General features: G+C 34.2%; 1 protein-coding gene across 5 annotated transcripts in view; it reads right to left on the bottom strand.

The window, feature by feature from the left end:
• LAMA2 (laminin subunit alpha 2) overlaps positions 1-25,972 on the bottom strand; it is an 811,978-nt gene that overhangs the window by 456,770 nt on the left and 329,236 nt on the right. For all 5 annotated transcript variants that reach the window (XM_074187557.1, XM_074187558.1, XM_074187559.1 and 2 more), the window contains exons 5-7: positions 13,266-13,445; positions 9,741-9,830; positions 8,362-8,479 (exon numbers count right to left, since the gene is read on the bottom strand). In XM_074187557.1, coding sequence (XP_074043658.1) covers positions 8,362-8,479; positions 9,741-9,830; positions 13,266-13,445 — 388 coding nt within the window. The remainder of the gene's footprint in view (positions 1-8,361; positions 8,480-9,740; positions 9,831-13,265; positions 13,446-25,972) is intronic.

The raw sequence follows: 25,972 nt of genomic DNA, 5'->3' as shown, positions 1-25,972 counted from the left end.
GAACTATTGTAGCTGAGGGAAAAAAGGGAGGGTGTTATCAGTGAGTAAATTTTATTCTCAACAGATTTGGCCAGAAGAGGGAATAGCATTCATTTCCAATTAAAACACACACACACACACACACACACACACACACACACACACACAAACCTTATTCCACCCTACAGGGAAGGAGCAGTGAGAGGTAAAGAAATGGGAAGAAGGGACTGATAAAGGCAAGAGTAAAATAAAGATAAAAGTAAAGTTAAAATTTAATATAAACTCAAGGGGAAAGGAAAAAGAAAAGGAAAAGGATTGATGGGAAAGTACCAATATCAAAAACAAAAAAGGTGAGCTCACCACCAATGGAGAGTAAATTAAGGTAATAATTTGGTGCTATTTTACTTAACTGTGTCAACAGATTTGAAAACCTAATTAAAATGGATTAATATTTATAAAAATATAAGTTGCCTAGATTAACAGAAGAGGAAATAAAATACTTAAATAACCTCATTTCAGAAAAATAATTACACTCCCTAAGAAAAAAAAAATCTCCAGGATCAGATGGATTTACAAGTGAATTCTCAAAAACATTTAAGAAATAATTAATTCCAATTCTATATAAACTATTTGAAAAATAGATGCGAGTTCTGCCAAATTCATTTTATGACACCAATATGGGGCTGATACCTAAACAAGGAAGTCACAAAAGCAGACAAAGATAATTAAAAACCAATCTCCCCAATGAATATTGATGCAAAAATTTTGAATAAAATTTTAGTAATGAGATTACAGCAGTTAAACAATGTTGTTAGAGAATCTGGGAAAACTGGGATACTAATACATTGTTGGTGGAGTGGTGAACTGATCCAATAATTCTGGAGTGCAACATGGAACTATGTTCAAAAGACAATAAAATTGTGCATACCCTTTGATCAATCGCTACTACTACTAATTCTATATCCCAAAGAGATCATAAAAAATGGAAAAATGATTACGTGTTCAAAAAGCAGTTATTTTTGTAAATAGTAAAGAATTAGAAATTTAGACAATACCCATCACTTGGGAAATGGTTGAATAAGTTATGGTGTATGAAGGTTATGGATTACTATTGTTCTTTAAGAAATAATGAGTGACTGGACTTTAGAGAAACATGGAAAGACTTGGATGAGCTGATGTTGAGTGAAGTGAGCAGAAACAAGAGAACTTTATACACATTAGCAATGACAAGGTAAAATGATTAATATGATGGATAATGCTTTGCTCAGTAATTCAGAGATTAGGGACAGTTCTGAGAGTACTGTTATGGATAATGCCATCCACATGGGAAAAATCTTTGGAGTCCAAAAGCATAGTAAAGCATATTATATTCACTTTTTAAAAAACTTCTTCTATGTTTTTAATTTCTCATTTTTTTTCTTTCCCCTTAGTTCTTATTCCTCTTTTACATCATGTACTACTTTTACTGATTGTTTGCCATCATGGGGAGGGGGAAGGAAGGGGGAGTGGTATAAAAATGTGGAACTCCTAACATGCAAATGGATGAATGATGAAAATTACCTTTGCATGTAATTGGAAAAATAAAATAAAATTCAAAAAAATAGATATGACATGAATTTTATTCTCTTTTCAAAGATCTTGTAATCTTAAACCTAATCATCTCAAGAGTATTTACAAATGATATAGGGAGGACAACAAAGAGTACTGAAACAGAATACATCTACTGATGTTTCTAAAGTAACCTATTTATTCACACTCTTATACTATAATTCTCAATGCACTGTTTGAAGAAAAGATATCTAAAACTTAAAAAATGCATATTTACATACATATACATATTAGTTAACAAATATATGTGTTAGTTACTAGGAATATGAAGATAATTAAAGGTAAACTTTATTCTTCAAAACATTATAATATGGGGGAAGAGGCAGGAATTAGTATTTTTCTATAAATGAATATGTCTACCAGTACTCATCTCAATTACTTCATGACTTCTCATTCTATATAATTTATTTTCAAGTCTTTCCATAAATGCTCCTCAAATGATCCACCCAACATCCTGGAGATCTTTCTTTCTATCCTTTTTTAAGGTTTTTGCAAGGCTAATTGGGTTGAGTGGCTTGCCCAAGGCCTCATAGCTAGGTAATTATTAAGTGTCTGAGGCCAGATTTGAACTCAGGTACTCCTGACTCCAGGGCTGGTGCTCTATTCACTGCACCAATTAGCCACCCCTTATCCTTTTTTTTTTTTTTTAACATTTTATAGGTACCTATGAAGTGCTCATGCTACATGTGTTATGCATCATTCGTGCTGCATGACAAGTTTGTGTCTTTTTCTAATTATACATGTACAAGTCACATCTGCTCTGCCTATCATATATTCTTCCACTGCTTTTAGTCACCTAATGTTTCTTTTTGCCTATCCAGAAGCTTTGGAAAATCAATCAATCTACAACTCTTTTAAGAGTTGCAGAAACTGGGAGTTGGGGGGGGGGGTGGAGCCAATATGGCAGAATAAATGCAGGGACTCATTGACCTCTCCTCCCAACCACTCCAAATACCTTTAAATAATTACTAAACAAATTCTAGAGTGGTAGAACCCAAATAAAGATTGAGTGAAGCAATTTTTCAGCCCAAGACAATTTGGAAGATTGGTAGGAAAGGTCTGTAGCATTGAGGTAAAAGAGGAGCACAGAGCAGCGGAGATCACACTGGAAAGAACCAGACCCAGAAATCCAAGAACAGACTGCTGAGTTCCTGGGTCAGTGGTAGCAGTTCTGATTTACAGACCTCTTTGTCTAGAGATTGCCAAGGAAAATTTGTTGCTCTGGGGTGACAGTAGACCTGACCCAGCAAACCAGTAGAATGCCTTGGGAGTCATTGAATCAGCAGCAACTGCTTTTGAATCAGTCAGCCCAGGGACAGAAAGGGGGTCAGAAGGAGATTGCAGGGGTCTCTTTTCTTTCACTGAGGTAGAGCTCTATTTCTTTGCCCATACACAGATCTGGGTCATAGCCAGGGACCCTGGCCCCAGTCTAAGGAATAGGAACAGAAGCACAGCAGCATGTAATGCCACAGCAGAGCAGGGATCCTCCTCACACTTCCAGGGCATAAAGGATTGCTTGTCATTCACAGCCCAGAAAACAGGACAGAAGAATAGTCATTACTTCCCCTTAGATCATAGGAACTTGGAAGAATTGAATACTAGCAAGTCATTTGAAATATCTTTGAAAACATCTGTAAAACTCCTCAAAAGCTTGAGATAGCACTTCCTCCACCTTAGAAGCAAAACCACACCTTAGCAAAGAGTTAAAATCATGTCATTGGCGGGGGAAGTGAATAAACAACAGAAAAAAAATGTGACTGTAGATAATTATGGTGGTCATGAGGGAGATCAAAATACACACTCAGAAGAAGATAACAAAGTCAAACTTCTACATCTAAAGCCTCCAAGAAAAATATGAATTAGTTTCAGACCATGTAAGAACTCCAAAAAGTATTTTGAAAATCAAGGAAGAGAGGCAGAAGAAAAATTGGGAAGAGAAATGAGAGTGATATGGAAAATCATGAAAATCAAGCCAGGAGGTTGGTGAAGGAGGTACAAAAAATTCTAAAGAAAATAATATCTTAAAAATCAGACTGGGTCAATAAGCCCAAAAAAATCTATGAGGAGAAAAAAATGCCTTAAAACAACTGAACTGAACAAATGGAAAAAGAGATACAAAAACTCACTGAAGAACCTAATTCCTTAAACTATAGAATGGAGCAAGGGGGAAGCCAATGACTTTGTGAGAAATAAAAAAATAAAGCAAACCCAAAAGAATAAAAAAACTGGAAGAAAATGTGAAATATCTCATTGGGAAAAAACAACTAACCTGGAAAACAGATCCAAGAGAGATAATTTAAATTATTGGACTACCTGAAAGCCAGGATTAAAAAAAAGTCTAGATAGACATCCTCTTTCAAGAATTTATGAAGGAAAACAGCCTTGATATTCTAGAAGCAGAGGGTAAAAATAGAAATTAAAATAATCTACTGATCACCTCCTGAAAGAGATACTAAAATGGAAACTACCATGTATATTATAGCAAAATTTCAAAGCTTCCAGGTCAAGGAGAGATAATATAGGCAGACAGAAAGAAATAATTCAAATATCTTGGAGCTACAGTCAAATAGCACAAGATTTAATACCTTTTATATTAAAAGTATCATAAAGCTTGGAATATGATATTTTGGAAGGCAAAAGAGCTTTGATTACAACCAAGAATCAACTACCCAGCAAAATTGAATACACTCTTTCAGAAAAAAAGATGGACATTCAATGAACTTTCAAACTTTCCTGATGAAACAGAGTTGAATTGAAAAATTTGATGTTCAAATATGAATGTCAAAAAAAGCATTAAAAAGGTAAACAGGAAAGGAAAATTATAAGGCATTTAATGGTGTTGAACTTCTTATATTCCTGCTTGGGAAGATGATTCTGCTAATTCACGAACTTTCTCATTTATAAGAACAGTTGGAAGGAGGCTATTTATTTATTTACTTTTTAAATTTATTTTTATTAAAGATATTATTTGAGTTTTACAATTTTCCCCCAATCTTGCTTCCCCCCAATAGAAAGTACTCTGTCAGTCTTTACTTTGTTTCCATGTTGTACCTTGATCCAAATTGGGTGTGATGAGAGAGAAATCATATCCTTAAAGAGAAGAGTAGTCTAAGAGGTAACAAGATCAGACAATAAGATATCTGTTTTTTTCTAAATTAAAGGGAATAGTCTTTGCACTTTGTTCAAACTCCACAGTTCCTTATCTGGATACAGATGGTACTCTCCTTTGCAGACAGCCCAAATAGTTCCCGATTGTTGCACTGATGGAATGAGCAAGTCCTTCAAGGTTGAACATCACTCCCATGTTGCTGTTAGGGTGTACAGTGTTTTTCTGGTTCTGCTCATCTCACTCAGCACCAGTTCATGCAAATCCCTCCCAGTTTCCCTGAAATCCCGTCCCTCCTGGTTTCTAATAGAACAATAGTGTTCCATGACATACATATACCACAGTTTGCTAAGCCATTCCCCAATTGAAGGACATTTACTTGATTTCCAATTCTTTGCCCCCACAAACAGGGTTGCTATAAATATTTTTGTACAAGTAAAGTTTTTACCCTTTTTTATCATCTTTTCTGGGTTTAGACCTAGTAGTGGTATTGCTGGGTATGCACATTTTTGTTGCCTTTTGGGCATAGTTCCAAATAACTCTCCAAAAGGGTTGGATGAGTTCACAGCTCCACCAACAGTGTAATAGTATCCCAGATTTCCCACATCCCTTCCAAGGATGAACATTATCCTTCCTGGTCATACTGGCCAATCTGAGAGTTGTGAGGTGGTACCTCAGAATAGCTTTAATTTACATTTCTCTAATAATTAATGATTTAGAGCATTTTTTCATATGGCTATGGATTACTTTGATCTCCTCATCTGTAAATTGCCTTTGCATATCCTTGGACCATTTGTCAATTGGGGAATGGCTTTTTGTTTTAAAAATATGACTCAGTTCTCTGTATATTTTAGAAATGAGTCCTTTGTCAGAATCATTAGTCATAAAGATTGTTAGCCAATTTACTACATTTCTTTTGATCTTGGTTACATTGGTTTTATCTGTGCAAAAGCTTTTTAATTTAATGTAATCGAAATCATCTAATTGGTTTTTGGTGATGTTCTCCAACTGTTCCTTAGTCATAAACTGTTCCACTTTTCATAGATCTGACAGGTAGACTAGTCCTTGATCTTCTAATTTGCTTATAGTATTGTTTTTGATGTCTATGTCCTATAACCATTTGGATCTTATCTTGGTAAAGGGTGTGAGGTGTTGGTCTAATCTCAGTTTCTTCCATACTAACTTCCAGTTATCCTAGCAATTTTTATCAAAGAGGGAGTTTTTATCCCAATGGCCAGACTCTTTGGGTTTATCAAACAGCAGATTACTGTACTCCTCTCCTACTTTTACACCTAGTCTATTCCACTGGTCCACCACTCTATTTCTCAGCCAATACCAAACAGTTTTGATGACTGATGCTTTATAATATAATTTTAGATCGGGTAGGGCTAAGCCACCTTCTTTTGCACTTTTTTTCATTAAACTGAAGGAGCATATTTAGATACCATATTTAATACCACTAATAGGTCTATATTCCAGAAGAGATGAACAACAGGAAGAAAAGAGACCTATATGTGTAAGTGTGTAAGGATATTTATAGCAGCTCTTTTTTGGTAGCAAGGTCCTAGAGATTGAAGGAATGTCCATAGCCTGGGGAATGACTGGGGAATAAATTGTGGTATGCTATTCTGTTCTAAGAAATGATGAACAGGATACTCTCAGTAAAATTCTTACAGGAGCAAATACAATGAGAATGGTATGATATACAAAGTAACAGCAATGTTGTTGACTGATAGCTGTGAATGACCTATTTTTTTCTCAGCAAGGCTGTTACCCAAAACAATCTTGAATGACAGAGATGAGTGCCTAAATACAATGGATACATAATTTTTAAAAGCTGTATTTTTCTTGAAGTCTCTCTTTTCTAGGGCAGGAGGGGAATTCATTCACTCTTGCAGCATAACTATTGTGTTAATGTTTTCATGACTACACATTTCTAACCTATATCAAATAACTTGCTTTTTCAATGAGTGGGATTGGGTGGAGGAAGAAGAGAATTTGAAACTCAGGATTTTAAAAATAATTGTTGAAACTGATTTTTGCATGTACCCAAGGAAAATCAATAAAATAAGATAAAAAAGATTAGTAGAAACTTTCTAGAACCCCCTCCCAAAGCAATAGATGTTTTTTGCAAGGCAAACAGGGTTAAGTGGCTTGCCCAAGGCCACACGGCTAGGTAATTATTAAGTGTTTGAGACCGGATTTGAACCCGGGTACTCCTGACTCCAGGGCCGGTGCTTTATCCACTATGCCACCTAGCCGCCCCCAAGCAATAGAATTTAAAGTTATAATTGATTGAAAATAAAAATCATTCTAAATCAATCTTATTTACTTTCCTACCTCCTTAATTTCAGTATACCAAATACAACTGATTTTTTTTTGATTGCTCAAAATCATTAAGAGCATCCACAATTGTAAAGTATTGATGATCTTAACTACAGATATAGGTTATATGGGACTGAATAGGTCCTGAAGTCAGTAATAACCTTGAAACTTGGATTCTTGATAAAGTTCTTAATGTCAGCATATTGGCTGCATTGTAGCCTGTGCAACATATGTATGCCATTCAACAAAATTAATGATAGAATGCAAACTTCTTGAGGGCAGGGATTGTCTCATTTTTCAACTTGTATCTCCAGTGTTTGGCACAGAACAAGAGATACATAAATGCTTGTTGAATAAATAAGGCTGAAAAAAATATTCTTTGAAGTGAACTGGGTGAAATTCTGGTTCTTCTGTCCTTCATGAAATCTTCTTCAGTATTGCTTATCAATCCTTTAAATTCATGAAATTCAAAACATGACCTGAGATTTATGTGTGACTAGTGTAAGGGACCACAGGCATCTCCTTGTGAACTCATTATACTTCTTTTTTAAGAATTGCTACAAGTTTACACCTAGATTATGAAGAAAATCTGTTTTCCCAGGGTTGTTGTTAGGATGAAATGAAGTAACATATAGAAACACTAGCCATTAGCCATAATTATCATATCCCTTAATCCTTCAATAATTGGTATAAAAGCAAATTGTGGAACATTCACTACAAATTTGTAGACTTTCCAGTGATTGATTTTATGAGACCTTGAAGCATTAACTAGTATAAGAAGAGCAAATCTTACCTAATTCTTCTTAAACCTAAGGGATGGTCAATGTATACCATGGAAAAAATGTAAAGACTAACAGACTGCCTTCTGTGGGAGGTGGGGAAGGGAAGCGATATTAACAGAAAAATTAAATTCAAAGTAAGTAAATAAATAACTTTTTAAAAAAGAAGGAAAAATGAAAAATAACTAAGGGATGACATGATAATCTGACATTTGTCATTGTAGAAGGTATTGAGCACCTTGGAAAAAACTACCTTCAGAGAAAAGACTGTGCATTAATGACCTTTTAAAAGATAAATTTTAAAAGTTGAATTTAAAAAAAACGAAATAAGATTTCATGGTAATGAAACAGAGAAAATATAAACTGATAAGATAAAAATAGTTATGTATAATCCTCTTCTAAAAACACAAAGTATATGTCGTGACTTCTTTCAGTTCAATTCAGTTTTACAGATATTTATAAATAGTATCTCAGAAAGGAAACAATTCCATTTATCTTTCCCCCCTTTGAAACATGATGTCTTGACCTCTTAACTAAAATACACCAAAGTATAGAGTCATTTACCTTCACATTCAGTTTTGGTAAGAAAAGTTCCTGCTTTCCAAGGTTTTTGGTGAAATCCTGGACAGCACTGATCACAGCTATCACCACAGGTATTGTGCTCACATTCACAACGAGATTTCTAATCAAGAAGAAAGGAGAAAAAGGATATATTGTTTATTATTTTCTTGGGGACAAAATAAATCGAGAAACAAGTGTAACAAAGATTGTGTCCAACCCAAACCTAATTTGAATGTATAATCTCATTCTGGAGTCAGAATTTGGAACTCTTTATAGATGGATATGTCTGTTCTGAGTTGTTAAGGGCGTCTTTTCCTCTAGTAATAAAAGGGAAAAAAATAGGAATCCAAGGCATTCCAAACTGAACCTTTTTATATACTTGAGTGGATTACAAATTCAGTGGCCTCAAGAAGTTATCCATTTAACTGAGGCATCTCAAAACTCTATAGATTAATCTCAGAAATGAATATCCACATAACTATGGATATGTTCAGACCCCAATAGCCTAAGTTTGAGAAATCCTCATCAGCCATTAGCACAATTGACAGGGAATAATAATGTCTTGCATGAAATACCACTATATAAAGAATGTCATTACAGGAAGTGGCTGGCTCTTTGGGCATCCCTTAGGATGTGTCATTTTGATGCAGAGAAAGGACACTAAGTCCATTATCCATGCTACAGTTTCGTTTTCAAAGCAATTTTTCATATTCTTCTACTGATAGTAAAATATTCAGTCCATCTAATCTGCATCCAGTATTCATTTTTCATATTTGAAAACAAAGTGACTTGTAGAATGGCATATGACTGAAAAAGAAAATCATAACTACTTTCTTTTCTGGATTATTAAACTGACATTAAAATGGAATCTCTTCCCCAAATTATCAATATGTTTCAATATGACTCTAAGAAAAGCTTCCCTTGGTAATGCACCATCTCACTTTTCTCCCCATGCCACATTCCCTGCATCCCATTTCATGCCTGCTATTTATTTACTAGATAACCATCAAGTTATCAACTTTTTCTATTTGTTTGCTTAAGAACAATCTTGATTAATATTGTAAAAGAAGTGGACAGACTGATTGATGGGAGGCATTCTACGAAGTTAAATCATGTAGCATACTGTCATAGCTAGAGAGTTTTCAAAACAAATGAAGCCTTTTGGAAAAAAAATAATCTGTTTGCTGATACTGTGGTGGCAGACTTCAAAGTCTATCATTCTGACTGCCAGCATTATTTCACCCTAGCACTGCTTTCTGTTACACCATCTAAGTTGGGACCTGACATCAATTCACAGAATATGCTGTCAGCAAAGCATTCTCATGCAATATTTTACAGTTTCAGGACTGCATTTTGCCAAATGGTCCTATAAATATACATACATTTGTTGATGGATCAAGTGGACAAGCCCTGGCATGACCATAGCAGATGCACATCCCTCCAACGGAAATATCCTTGACTGAATAGTAATACTGCACAAAGGAAAAGAAGAAATCTAGTTATAAGGAACCGCAAGCTAGAAGAAACAAAAGCAAATACTTTCCTTCAAAAACTTACCCCCCCCCATATTAGAAACAGGTGGATTTTTTTCCCCAGAACAGATGAAGACCCCATATGACAGAAAAATAATTCTTTTATCTGCAATATAAATTAAAGAAAGATTGTCTATACTTTACCTAAGGGGACACTATAAAGTTGTGGATCTACATGACAGTAGGTACAATTAGCAAGGTTATTAATTAAAGACCATGGCCTAACTGTATGCTCCCTATTTTATTTGTCAGAAAAATGCTCTAGATAATGCACCTGGGTGGAAAGACATCATCACACTGAATAAGCTAAGTCAGATTTCTTCCTAACTGTGATACCTTGGACTCAAGTTCATGCTAGAAAGTGAAGATGTCTTTGCAACAGTTCATGCCAACAAAATTCTTGTGGAATTAAAAAAAAAGCCAAGTTCTTTGAAGAAACTTATTTTAATCTTTGTATACCTAGTACCTAGTACTTTCCCCAGCATATAATATTCTAAATAAATGTTTACTAAATGGAAATGTTTGTTTACTTTATTTATATTAAAGTGTTTTGATTGTCTTAAAATTGTATTTAAGGCAATGGACTTAAGTGACTTGCCCAAGGTCACACAGGCAGGCAATTATTAAATGTCTGAGGTCAAATTTGAACTCAGGTCCTCCTGACTCCAGGGGACATTGCTCTATCCACTGCATCACCTAGTTGCCCAAGTGTTTTGATTTTCTGAGATGGATTTTAATTTTTTTAAGTTTTACTGATATATTTTGCTCATACAGTAACAGGCATTTATTGTTCACTTCTACTTTGTGAGAGATGTGTAACACTGTAAAAATATAGTGATATGATCTGAAAAGGCATGTCACATTCCACATCTGCAGCACCCTACCTGTCTATTAAAAAAATCTATTTTCTCTCCCTTTCACTCCCTATTCCAATAATAAAAGGGCCTCAATATTATTCTTTTTTTTATAAAAGCAATGTTATAATAAAATTGTTTTTCTGGTTCTGATTTTTTAAAAAATATTCTTTTAGACCTGGGTCTAAGGCAAAATCAGACTTTTTTCTTGTGCTTCTCATTTCAAGACATCTCACCAAGTGTGCTACCACCAACAGTGAGTTCTTTCTCTAATCATAGGGAAAGGAAACTAGTTATAAACCTGTTTTTTTTTCTGAATAATATCGAACAAGATTTGTTTCTCTCAGTAGGTTAGAGAGGAAAAATTAAAAAGAAGAGTTCTTGTTTTCATTGCTTATCTTAAATTGTTGGCACTATTATATTCCTATCTAAAGTTAACTATAGGTTGTGTTCATAGTTATCTTACAGTCTTCCAAAACACCAATTTATTAGTAAGAAAATTATTTTTAGCAATCAAAAATATAATCATGTAAAAAAGCATTGAACCAAGCATGTTGTCTCATATATACTGAACAGGAAAAACTATTAATGAATTGAAATGAATTATAGATTAGATGTCCATGGTCCTCTTCACTCTTCAAAAAAAATACTCCCCAGAATAATCTACTGATTGGACATACATAGAACTCAGACTCGTTCAAGAGGTTTCCATACCTTAAAGTCAGTGACTTTCCAAGGTTTCAGCATTGACTAAGTTGGAATGGACAGAGTAGATACTGTTTGGAAAGCCTAGATCTCAATATTTGTGATAAGCTTCATGATATGTCAAACCATTTTTACACTCAGACATCTCTGTTCAAAGATTCATCTTAAAGACATGAAGAGGAACTACAACTCAGATTCCTTTTATTGGGTATTTACATTTTTACTATACATTCAAACATATAAACATATATGTATATGTATACACACATGTATATGTAAAACCAGAACACAAAATACATTGAATAAAAGATACTTTAAAGCTTTTGTATTTTCTTTTCTTTTTTTAATGCTAACCCTAAAGAAGAGATATGCATGGCTCTGCTGAAGATAGGAAGGAAAAGATGCAATTGATTTTCATTGATTTTTTTCTTTGACAGATATACTGTCAGAAAATATTTAGTTTTATTTTAATATTATTCAGTCTTCCTCAGTGTTTGCTTTAAAAAAAAGCCCCAAATTAGAATGAGAAATGATTTCTCTCATAACAAACAATCCATAGTATCATCATGAAGTAATGATTCTTTTCTACTTGAAAGGACATTGTAAAATAAATTCACTGCCATGCTAAAAAGTCATATGAATTCAGTTAGGGCTCCAAATTGGAATAATCTAACAGCTGGGAATATGTATAGTAATCTGTAAAGACCATAAACCAAATTTATTTCAAAGTGCTTAGGAAAATAAAAGGTGGTTAATTTACATTGATTTAGTTTTGAACTCTAACTTTCCTGCCAGGGACTTTGTCACCTGGGCATCCTACTTAATCTCTCTATTCCTCAGTTACCCCATTTAATTCTATTCAATTCAGCATTAAATTTCTATTATATATAAGAAAATATTTTGGGCTCTGCCTCTATAAAGACAAAAATAGGAAAAACTTCTTAAAATGAGGAAATTCAATTAGATAATATCTTAGAATCTGTCCAACTATAAATCCTATAAAGTTTTCTTGGAAATTCAATTCAATGATAGAAGAACAAAGATTATGGGGAAACATTAGGGCAGTGAAAAAACAGGTTCTGGTGACTACTAGCTATTCCAAATTCTGGTTTTTATAACTTTGAAATTTGTCCAGGCTTCTCTGTGGAGCTATGTTTCTCTTTTTTCCCCAGGAATCTTATAAGGTTTTCTTTTGCTAGAAAACTAAGGGAGCAAATAATTACCTTCACTTTGGTTTCTTACCTATAATCCCTAAGGTCTTTCCCATTTAACACATTTAGCAACCACTGTTTCCCATTGAAATACATGTAACTCTGTTAGCTGTGCAGATGTGATCAATAATGCATTGTGTGTTTTTCTTTTCAGCTGAAACTTCACATTTGGAAACTGCAATTGAGCATCTTGGTAATAAAATGTCTGCCGTGTCGATACTGTTTAAGGAAGGTTAACACCAGTGAACAACATGGGGGTGGCAGGAGGGATGAAATACAATAACAACTGACAACTGTCACCTGCTGCTTATGTGTTTCCTAATCCTAAAAATGTTCACCCCTGGAAAGCTACATGTTATTTGGCTTCATGGGCTTCAAGAATGGTTGAGAAGTTAATGTAAAAATATGCCTCATATTTCTTGGGTAGAAAAGTAAAACATCTATGAATGGAGCTATGTCCCATTGGCTAACTGATATTCAGCAACAACCCTTTCTATACATCTTATGAAAGGAATAGAATGAAAAGATAAGAAAGGAAGGAAAGTCTTTTCATCATATCCAAGTTGATAAAACAAGGAACAGATGACATTTGTACCATAACTTACTCTTCTTGTAACAATGGGGTCGATTTCCCTGGGGTCTTTGTGGGCAAACATCATCAAATCTGCATTCAAGGTCCGGATCCTCTGAAATCTCAGGCGAATATAACGGGCAGAGGTGAATTCAAGAAGTTCTGGGGAAGGATCATCAGCACTGGGTCTTCCATTGATCAGTGATATATGGATCTAAATATAAAGTTAAATAGTCAGTTTGTGTGCATATGTAAAGATTCCAATAATGATGTATAAGGTTCCTGTTAGAAATATCTATTCATAGGATAGCCTAAAGTAAATGCAATTTTAATTTCTTAAAACTATTTACAATTTTAAAGTTTAAAACAGCACCAAGACTTTTGGGACAATTGGGAAGCTATGTGCATATAGCTTCTTATACACATAACACATTTGTTATGAATAATATTAAGTGATTTGATTAAAACAATCTCATTACAAAAATAGATTTTTTAATAGAGCAGTAGTGTGCTAAAGATGTGGAAACTAATAAATACTAGTCTCTCTCCATTTATGCTGTCATTAATCCAACCTCTTCATTTTATATGTTTGTGTATGTATATGCATTTGTTTTCTATATCCATTTAATTATCCATTGGGATGTAAAAATGTGTATCTCTATTAGTAGAGATATCTATATCTCCCCCCCTTTATCTAAAAACACTTATTACTCTCTTGCTATGTGACAGGCATTGTACCAAGTTGTGGTAATTTAAAGATAAAAGTAAAAACATTCCTTGATCTCAAAGAACTTATATTCTAATGAATACAATAGATATATTAATATAGAGTATATATATATAAATACCTACATAACTAAAATGAAGAAATTGTACTTGATAGCCTCTGATGCCTTCTATCTTTAGATTTGTGATCCTAGCTTTTTATATACATGACAATTTTCAATGAATAATTGGTTAAAATATATTTACAAAATTACTTAAGCTGTAATATATCATATATATAGGTTTATAATAAAAATACATATCATATGTAGGTTTATAATATAACTATCAAAAAGAGAAACCATTCAAGAAATACTAATATTTAAGAAAGAAAAATAAAAGTGGTTGAGGAATAAATTTTTTACTTCTATTGAATGCTGGTCATTAAAAATACAAGAATCCATTCATTCAAGCAGATTCTAATTTTTTTCCCAACCTGAGGAAGACATTATTTTTCATTTTCTTTTTCTATGACCCCATCACCCCTCCCAGAAAAAGTCAATTTCTACTTCAAGCATCAGTCTTGGACAGTCTTCTCTTTCACAAAATATTAAAATTACTTGCCTATTAAAAAAGCACTCCTTTTGCTAGCTACATATCTGTGTGAGACTGTATTTTTTCATAAACTTCAACCTAAATAACATATCACAGCAAATTGAATGCAGAACAAAGATATGAGAGTCTAGCTGTCTTCAATTATTTGAATTATTAAAGAGATTAACAAAAATATATGACAATGATGCTTTTCCATTTTTTGTTTAAAAAACTATTTTTCATGAAATATTTAAAGAATATATAATATACTTATTTTAAAATTAATCAATAAATATTTTTAAACTATGCTTTAATTTTAATAGTAAATATTGATAACTATAACACATAACAAAGCTATTTTGAGTCTTCAATAATTTTTAAAAGTATAAAGTAATCCTAAAACCAAAATGGTTGAGAACTGCAAACCCTATCATTTTGGAAAATTTTTGATATGCTCTGAACTACCCTACAGTTCTTTGAACAAATGACCTCCAAAGAATGTATTCTTTTACCCTGTTGCTTCATGTAAATCTTTCCCTTTTTGTGTTTGTAACTGGGCTAGAGGAAATAGAACAAAACCTATAAACTTGAAATTGAAAGGGAAGGTAGTCATTTTCATAAATAGGAATTCTAGGATCCAGGGTGTGGAGCGGTGGCCTACAGGTGTGGGATGAGTGGGGTGAGATTATAAAAGTATCATACTCAAAGGTGTTGGTGCTGGGGGGTGGCAAGAAGACCAAAATCCAGGTACTGATTTTAATGGGTATAGCACTTATTGAGGAGGAGAGAGACTGACCTAAAGGTCCACAGATGACAACAACAAAGATTTAGAAATAATCAAATGAACTCTAAAGGAGAAACAACAGTTGTTGGTAATATCAATAGAATGTGGGAATAGAGGGTATAAGGGAAAAGTGAGTCAGCTTTAGACAAACTTCTCTCAACTCATCTGTCTTCTAATTTTTTTCACTGCCTCCTATCACCTTCCTCCAATCCATTCTCCCCATATAGTTCCTGAAACATTGATCTCTCCATGTTACTTCCTTGATCCATAAACTCCTATGATTACTTATTACCTTTAGTATCAAACAAAAATTCCTCCATTTAGTAATGTCAAAGGTTTTCAACCTATGTTTCCAGATTTCTTAGACATTACTTCCCTCTACCACCTATAGACATTCTACTTTCTCTATTTAGACCCTTCCATAGGTGGTCCTTCATGACTAAAATGTACTCTTTCTGTTTCTCTTGGAATCCCTACTTTCTTTCAGAGCTCAGTTCAAATTCCACCTCATAAAGGAGGCTAATCTTATTCCATTGTTTTTTTCTTCACCCTTAAATTTCCATTGCTTTACTATGCATATATTTTTATAGACATTTAACTTCATTGCATGTTTTATAATTCAATAGCATGCAAACTTTTTGAAAGAAGGGAGTGTTATATATTTCTATCACATTGTCTAATAAAATAGATATAATAACCGGCAGATAGTAGGTGCTTAATCAATGCTTATTGATTGATAGAACATTCTCTTTCTGAGAGTAAATGTTCTCATGATATTTTAAGTGGAGGTTTAAATACTTAGTAGCTCCTTACTTAAGGTATCTACTCCCAAGGGGAATTTGTTAGTAGTGTAAAAATGTTTATTTAGTCTTCTAGGTCTATAAAACTCTTTAAGAAATCTAATACAAAATGAATAATAGTATGAAACATTATAATCTGATATAAATACCACCTCAATAAAAATATGGCTTTTTAAAATGAAAAAAATAAGACATATAGCAACAAAGGAACTACTAAGGAAGAAAAACCCAAAATCTCTAGTTTTCTCATCAGTGTTTAGAAATGGTAAGTTCATGATTTGCTTTACTATTCTACTTTCATGTAGAAAATGAATTTCAACTCAGGAGAACAAACACAGCTGAATTGGGAAGAAGTGCTTCAGGGATATGCTGAGCATGTTTTGAAGTCTTGATTTAACATTGCTGCTGAAGGTTAGGAAACAAGAGCAGCAGACAGACCCCACCGGCATGAATCTATCAGAACTGAGTGGATAATTTTGAATCAAAATACCATGATGACTATAAGGCTAAGAGACAAGACTTCAAGGGGCGACAGGTCCTGAAGTCAGTAAATGTAACTACAATTACCCAAAGGACTATCTATAACTAGCATGGAAGAAAATATTTGTCACACATTAGAATTTTCATCAGCATCTGCGTGTTGATGATACAGCATGATATTGATATTTTTTAATAGGAGAGGCAATGATATATATTTTTCTGATCCTAATATAATGAATTTAAAAAAATTACAAGAGATTCTTTTACATATTAACTGCCAATAAAATACTTTTCTTGTTGGAGAGTTTCAGAGAACTATGAGGTCAACTAATAATTCTTATGTATCATAGAATTACTACTAAATACTTTGTGATAAGAAGTGAAAGACTGAGACTTCTGGCCTAGATAGCAGAGAGAAGAGAGACACTGTGATAAGTGCTCCTCTTTCACCTCAAAATAACATGAGAGAAACCTCTTAATACAAATTCAATCAACAAAACCCAGAAAGAAAAGCTAGGAGAAGAACACCTACCAAGAGAGTCTGTCTCAGCGGACCATGGGTGAACCGGGGGATGGGAGTGGAGGATTAGCATGGGGACAGCAGCTGGGGGGAGGACAGAGGGCCAACCTCAGCCCTGGAGACTTTGGGCCCATCCCAGTGTTCAAGGTCAACTCAGACCCTGCTGCTGAGGACCTTAAATACTCCAGAGAAAGCAAACAGCACTCCCTATTGGCTGGTCCTTGGAATTACTAAGGCAAGTGAACAAAGCCTCTAGGATTTTCAAAGCCTCTAGGATTTGAGAGCCAGCTCACACCCCCCCCACACACACACCCTCACACCCCCACCACTAGAAAGATGAAAAAAAGGTCAGATAAAAGGGGGCTCATGGTGAAATACTGAGAAGGAACAGATTCTAATCCAGGGAGAACTAGCACTGCTGAGCAGAATATGAATTGGTCTCCACCCCAAAAAAGATTTCCTTGAAGAAATCATGAAGGAGTTTAAAAATCAAATGGAAAAATTGGAACAGAAACAAGAGAAAATTAATATTTTTCAAGAGAAAATTAACATCTTACAATAAGAAAACAAATCTTTGGAAAATACAATTGGATAAATACAAAATCAGGATAACTCTCTCAGATCTTCCATTGGACAAATGCAAAAAGAAAATGATTCTCTCAAATCCCCAATTGGGCAAATGAAAAAAGGAAATGATGGTCTCAAAAATACACTTGGGAAAAGTTCTTCAAAAATAGAAATGACCAACTGGAAAAGGAGTTGCAAAAGATAAATGAAGAAAAATCTTATCTAAAAATAAAAAGAATGTAATCAGCGGAAACTAATGACTTCATGAGACAACAAGATTATGTTAAACAAACCCAAGAGATTGAAAAAAATAGAAAAAAGGAAAATACCTCATCAGCAAGACCACTGACCTTGAGAACAGATCAAGACAGGAGAACCTGAAAATTTCTGGCCTTCCTGAAAACACTGAAGAGGGAAAAAAGCCTGGACTTAATATTACAGGAGTTAGTGATGGAAAGTTGCCCTGATGTCATGGAACCAGAGGGCAAAAGAGTTATTGAAAGAATGCATTGACCCCCCCCCCCCCCAGAAAGAGATCCTAAAATGAAAACACCAAGGAATGTTGTGGCCAAATTCCAGAACTATCAGATAAAAGAAAAAAATACTACAAGCAGCCAGAATGGAAAAAATAAATAAATACCAAGGAGCCACAGTAAGGATTACACAGGACCTGGCCACAGTAACATTAAGGGATCGAAGAGCCTGCAATGAGATGTTCTGAAGAGCAAGGGAGCTTGGAATGCTGTCAAGAATCTACTACACAGCAAAGCTGAGCCTTCCCTTCCAGGGAAAAAAGATGTACATTTAATGAAATGGGAGACTTCCAAGATTTTATGATGAAAAGACCAGAGGTAAATAGAAAATTTGGATATCAAACAGGAGGCTCAAGTGACACATGAAAAGGTTAAAAAAAACCCACTATCCAATAAGATGAAACTGGCTATATACCCACTTGGGAGAAAGAGTCTCATAACTTGAGAATTGTAACTCTATTAGAGAGAATATACATAGCCAGAAGTGATGGACACTCATAACTTTTCTGTAACTCAGATAGAATGATTTAAAAACAATACCTCCAGAGTTTGGAGGAAGACTGAATGGGGAAAATCTCATTACATCAAGAGGTACAAAAGACCTATTGTAACTGAGGGGGAGAAGGGAGGAGGTGAGAACTACCTGAATCTTCATCTCATCAGATTTGGCTTAAAGTTAACTTTGACACATTTAGTTAAGAAACTTATCTTACCTTTCAAGCATTAAAAGGGGAAAAGGGGAGGGAGGGACAGGGAGGGGGAGGAAAAGGGGAACTAACAGAAGGAAGGGAAGAAGGGGAAAAGGGAAATGGGAAAGAAAGGGGAGGGTTGATATAAGAGGGCAAACACACTGAAGGTTGTGGTATACAGAAACAAAACACTGGGGAATATGGATAAAGGGAAAAAGGGGGGAGAAATACAAACAGAAGGAAGATAGTACAGAGGGCAATAAAGAGTTAGTGATTATAACTTTGAATGTGAATGGGATGAACTCTCCCTTAAAATGGAAGGGGATAGTAGAGTAGATTAAAAACAAGAATTCTACAATATGCTGCTTACAAGAAACTCATTTGAAGCAGAGAGATACATATAGAGTAAAGGTAAAAGGTTGGCAAAAAATATATTTTGCTTCAGCTGAAGTGAAAAAACAGGGGTAGCTATCCTTATCTCAGACAAAGCAGCTGCAAAAATAGATGGCATTAAAAGAGATAAGGAAACTATATCCTCCTAAAAGGTACCATAGACAATAAAGTAATTTCAATACTAAATATGTATGTACCCAATGGAACAGCATCCAAATACTTAGGGGAGAAGTTGAAAGAGTTACAGGAAGACATAGTCAGCAAAACTCTACTAGTGGGGGACCTCAAGTACCCACTCTCAGATTTAGATAAATCAAATCATAAAATAAACTAGAAGGAAGTTAAGGAGGTAAATAGATTGTTAGAAAACCTAGATATGATAGACCTTTGGAGGAAACTGAATGGGGATAAAAAAGAATATACTTTATTTCCTGCAGTACATGGCACTTATACAAAAATTGACCATGTACTAGGACATAAAAACCTAATGATCAGTTACAGAAAGGATTACATGGTGAATACATCTTTCTCAGATCATAATGCAATAAAAATCATATGTAATACTGGGTCAGGGAGATACAGAACCAAAACTAATTGGAAACTAAATAACCTCATTTTAAAGAATGAGTAAATCAAGCAACAGATTATAAAAAGCATTAATTATTTCATCCTAGATAATGAAAATAATGAACCAATATACCAAAACCTATGGGATACATGCAAGGAAGTTGTCAGGGGATATAATATATCTTTAAATGGTTACATGAATAAATTAGAGAAAGGAGAAATCAATGAACTAAATATGCAAGTAAAAAAATTAGAAAGAACAAATCAAACCTCCCCAATTAAATACCAAAATTTTAAAAATTAAAGGAGAAATTAATAAAACTGAAAGCAAGAAAACTATTGAACTAATAAATAAAACCAAGAACTGCTTTTAAAAAAACAATAAAATTGATAAACCTCTGGTCAATTTGATAAAAAAAAGAAGAAAACCAAATTGCTAGTTATCATAAATGAAAAAGGTGAACTCACTACCAAAGAGAAAGAAATTAAAGTAATAAATCAGAATTATTTTCCCCAACTATATGCCAATAAATTTGACAATGTTAGTGAAATCGATGAATATTTACAAAAATATAAGTTGCCCAGATTAAATGAAGAGGAAATTAAAAACCTAAGTAACTCTATCTCAGAAAAAAGAAGTTCAACAAGCCATTAATGAATTCCCTAAGAAAAAATATTCAGGGCCAGATGGATTCACAAGTGAATTCTATCAAACATGTAAGGAACAATTGGTTCCAATTCTATATAAACTCTTTGGAAAAATAGGGGAAGATGGAACTCTGTCTAACTCTTTCTATGACACTAATATGGTCCTGATACCTAAATCAGGAAGAGCTAAAACAGAGAAAGAAATTGATAGGCCTATCTCCCTGATGAATATAGACGCAAAAATATTAAATAAAATCTTAGCAAAATGATTACAAGTTATCATTAGGATAATACATTTTGACCAAGTAGGATTTATCCCAGGAATGCAGGGTTGGTTCAATATTAGGAAAACTCTTAGTATAATTAATTATATCAACAACAAATCCATCAGAAATTACATGATTATATCAATAGATGCTGAAAAATCTTTTGATAAAATGCAGCACCCATTCCTACCAGTCCTACTAAAATACTAGAGAGTGGAGGAATAAAAGGACTGTTCCTTAGAATAATAACCAGTATCTATCTGAAACCATGAACAAGCATATATTCAATGGAGAGAGGCTAGAGACATTCCCAATAAGATCAGGGGAGAAACAAGGGTGCCCACAATCACCAATACTATTCAATATTGTATTAGAAATGTTAGCTTCAGCAATTAGAGAAGAAAAGGAAATTGAAGGAATTAGAATTGGAAGGGAAAAGATAAAACTCTCACTCTTTGTAGATTACATGATGGTATACCTAGAGAATCCCAAGAATTCATCCAAAAATCTACTGGAAACAATTAGCAATTTTAGCAAAGTTGCAGGCTATAAAATAAACCGTCATAAATCCTCAACTTTTCTATATATGACTAGCAAGATACAGCAGGTAGAGCTGGAAAGAGAAATCCCATTCAGAGTAACCTCAGACAAATTAAAATACCTGTGAGTCTATTTGCCAAGGCAGAATCAGAAACTTTTTGGAAACAATTACAAAACACTTCTCACACAAATTAAATCAGATTTAAATAAATGGGCAAACATCAACTGCTCATGGATAGGTCGAGTTAATATAATAATAATGACAACTCTACCCAAACTGCACTACCTGTTCAGTGCCCTAACCAATCAAAATTTGAAAAAATTACTTTAATTAGTTAGGAAAAAGTTGCAAGTAAATTCATATGGAGAAATAAAAAGTCAATAATTTCCAGGGATTCAATGAAAAAAAATGCAAAAGAAGGGGCTTAGCACTACCTGATGTAAAATTATATTATAAAACATCAGTCATCAAAACTGTCTGGTATTGTCTAAGAAATAGAGTGGTGGACTAGTGGAATAGACTAGATGCAATAGTAGAAAATGATTATAGTATTCTGCTGTTTGATAAACCCAAAGAGTCCAGCAACTGGGATAAAAACTCTATATCAATAAAAACTGTTGAAAAAATTGGAAGTTAGTATGGAAGAAACTAAATTAGACAATCTACTTCACATCCAATACCAAGATAAGATCAAAATGGATACAGTATTTAGACATAAAAAAACATATTATAAGCAAACCAGAAGATCAAGGACTAGTTTACCTGTCAGATCTATGGGGAGGGAAGCAGTTTATGACTAAGGAAGAAATGGAGAACATCACTAAAAACAAACTAGATGATTTTGATTATATTAACTTAAAAAAGTTTTTTCACAGAAAAAACCACTGTAACCAGGATCAAAAGAAATGTAGTAAAATGGGGAACAATCTTTATGACTCATGTTTTTGACGAAGGACTCATTTCTAAAAAATACAGAGAACTGAGTCAAATTTTCAAATAAACAAGCCATTCCCCAATTGACAAATGGTCAAAGGATATGCAAAGGCAATTTACAGATGAGGAGATCAAAGCAATCTATAGTTATATGAAAAATTGCTCTAAATTATTACTTATTAGAGAAATGCAAATTAAAGCTTCTCTGAGGTACCACCTCACACCTCTCAGACTGACCAATATGACCAGAAAGGATAATGATCATTGTTGGAAGGGTTGTGGGAAATCTGGGACACTATTACATTGTTGGTGGAGCTGTGAACTCATCCAACCTTTCTGGAGAGAAATTTGGAACTATGCCCAAAGGGCAACAAAAATGACAATACCCTTTGATCCAGCAATACCACTACTGTATCTATACCCTGAAGAGATGATGAAAAAGGGTAAAAACATCACTTGTACAAAAATATTCATAGCAGCCCTGTTTGTGATTGGAAATCAAGCAAATGTCCTTCAATTGGGGAATGACTTAGCAAACTGTGGTTCAATTGGGGAATGACTTAGCAAACTGTGGTATCTTTATGTCATGAAATACTATTGTTCTATTAGGAACCAGGAGGGATGGGGATTCAGGGAAGCCTGGAGGGATTTGCATGAACTGATGCTGAGTGAGATGAGCAGAACCAGAAAAACAATGTTCACCCTAACAGCAACATAGGGGCAACGATCAACCTCATTTCATCAATGCAACAATCAGGGACAATTTGGGACTGTCTGCAATGGAGAATACCATATGTATCTAGATAAAGAACTATAGAACTGTGGAGTTGAACAAAGGTCAAGGACTATTACCTTTAATTGTTTTTTTAAAAACTGATATCTTTTTGTCTGATCTTGCTATCTCTTGTATGTTTCTTCCTTAAGGATATGCTTTCTCTCTCATCACATTCAATTTGGATCAATGTATACCATGGAAACAATGTAAAGACTGGCATATTGCCTTCTATGTGTGGGGGGAAGTAAGATTGGGGAAAAATTGTAAAACTCAATATAAATCAAATCTTTAAAAAAATTTTAGCAAAAAACAATTACATCATCCATGACGATCAAGAAGGATTTTTCCCAGGAATGCAGGGTTGGCTTAATAATAGGAAAAAAGTTAGTATAGTTAATTACATCAATAACATACCTATTAGAAATCATATGATCATATCAATAGATGCTGCAAAAGCTTTTGACAAAATACAGCACCCATTCCTAATAAAAACACTAGAGAGTGTAGGAATAAATAGCTTGTTCCTTAGAATAATAAGCATTATCTATCTGAAACCATCAACAAGCATTATATGCAATGAGGATAGGCTTGAGGCATTCACCATAAGATCAGGGGTGAAACAAGGATGCCTATTATCATCACTACCATTCAATATCTTATTAGAAATGTTAGCCTTGGGACAGCTAGGTGGTGCAGTGGATAGAGCACAGGCTGGGGAATCAGGAGTAACTGAGTTCAAATCCAGCCTCAGACACTTAATAATTACCTAGTTGTGTGGTCTTGGGCAAGCCACTAAACCCCATAGCCTTGCAAAAACGAAACAAAGCAAAAGAAAACGAAAAAAAATGTTAGCCTCAGCAATAAGAGAAGAAAAAGAAATTGAAGGAATTACAACAGGGAAGGAGAAGACAAAACTCTCACTCTTTGCAGATGACATGATGGTATACCTAGAAAATCCCAAAAAATCATCTAAAATCTCCTAGAAATAATTAGAACTTTTAGCAAAGTATCAGTATATAAAATAAACTCTCATAAATCCTCAAGATTTCTATATATGACTAGCAAGATACAGCAGAAAGAGCTAGAAAGAGAAATCCCATTCAAAGTAACCTCAGACAAATTAAAATACCTGGGAGTCTATTTGCCAAGGCAGACTCAAAAAACTTTTTGAAAACAATTACAAAACTCTTCTCACACAAATAAAATCAGATTTAAATACCTGGGCAAACATCAACTGTTCATGGATAGGTCAAGGTAATATAATAAAAATGACAATTCTACCAAAACTAAACTACTTCTTTAGCACCCTAACAATCAAAATTCCAAAAAATTACTTTAATGAATTAGAAAAAATTGTAAGCAATTTTATATGGAGAAATAAAAAATCAAGCATTTCCAGGGATTCAAAAAGTGCAAAAGAAGGTGGCTTAGCCTTACCAGATCTAAAATTATATTATAAAGCATCAGTCATCAAACCTGGTGTTGGCTAAGAAATAGTCATGGATCAGTGGAATAGACTAGGAGCAGTAGCAGGAAATGATTATAGTAATCTGCTGTTTGATAAAACCAAAGAGTCCAGCTTCTTGGATGAGAACTTTCTCTCTCTTCAATAAAAAAATAAAACTGTTGGGAAAATTGAAGTTAATATGCAAGAAACTTAGATTAGATCAACCCTTCACATCCTATACCAAGATAAGGTTCAAATGAATACAGAATTTAGACATAAAAAACAATATTATAAACAAACTAGAAGATCAAGGAGTAGTTTATCTCTCAGATCTATGGAAAGGGAAATAGTTAATGACCCAGGAGGACATAAAGAACATCATTAAAAACAAGATAATTTTTTTTAGGTTTTTTTGGAAAGCAATGGAGTTAAGTGGCTAGCCCAAGGCCACACAGCTAGGTAATTATTAAGTGTTTGAGGTCGGATTTGAACTCAGATACTCCTGACTCCAGGGCCAGTGCTCCATCCACTGCACCACCTAGCCTCCCCCAAAACAAGATAATTTTGATTACATTATATTAAAAAAGCTTTTGCACAGACAATACCACGTAACCAAGATCAAAAGAAATGTAGTGAATTGGGAAACAATTTTTGCAACTAGTATCTCTGACAAAGGACTCATTTCTATAATATACAGAGAGCTGTGTCAAATTTTCAAAAAAAACCCAAGCCATTCCCCAATTGACAAATGGTCAAAGGTTATGCAAAGGCAATTTACAGTTGAGGAAATCAGAGCAATCCATAATCATATGAAAAATTGCTCCAAATCATTACTCATTAGAGAAATGCAAATTAAAGCATTTCTGAGATACCACCTCTCCATCTGGTCAATATGATCAGAAAGGACAATGATCAATATTGCAATGGATGTGGGAAATCTGGGATAGTAATACATTGTTGGTGGTGCTATGAACTCATCCAGCCTTTCTGGAGAACAATTTGGAACTACGTCCAAAGGGCAACACATATATGCATATCCTTTGATCCAGCAAAACCACTACTGGGGCTATACCCTGAAGAGATGATGAAAAAGAATAAAAATATCACTTTACAAAAACATTTATAACAGCCCTGTTTGTGGTGGCAAAAAAAAACATTTAAATTAAGTGAATGTCCTTCACTTGGGAAATGACTTAACAAACTGTGGTATATGTATGTCATGGAACACTATTGTTCTATTAGAAACCAGCAGGGTTGGGAACTCAGGGAAGCCTGGTCAGATTTGTATGAACTGATGCTGAGTGAGATGAACAGAAACAGAAAAACATTGTACACCCTAACAGCAACATGGGGGTGATGATGAACCTTGATGGACTTGCTCATTCCATCAGTGTAACAACCAGAGACAATTTGGGGCTGTCTGCAATGGAGGATGCCATATGTATCCAGAGAAAGAATTATGGTCTTTGAACAAAGACCAAAGACTATTACCTTCATAT

Source organism: Macrotis lagotis, chromosome 5 (genome assembly GCF_037893015.1).
Source record: "Macrotis lagotis isolate mMagLag1 chromosome 5, bilby.v1.9.chrom.fasta, whole genome shotgun sequence".
Taxonomy (NCBI): Eukaryota; Metazoa; Chordata; class Mammalia; order Peramelemorphia; family Peramelidae; genus Macrotis; species Macrotis lagotis.
This window is presented reverse-complemented; position numbering and strand designations above follow the sequence as displayed.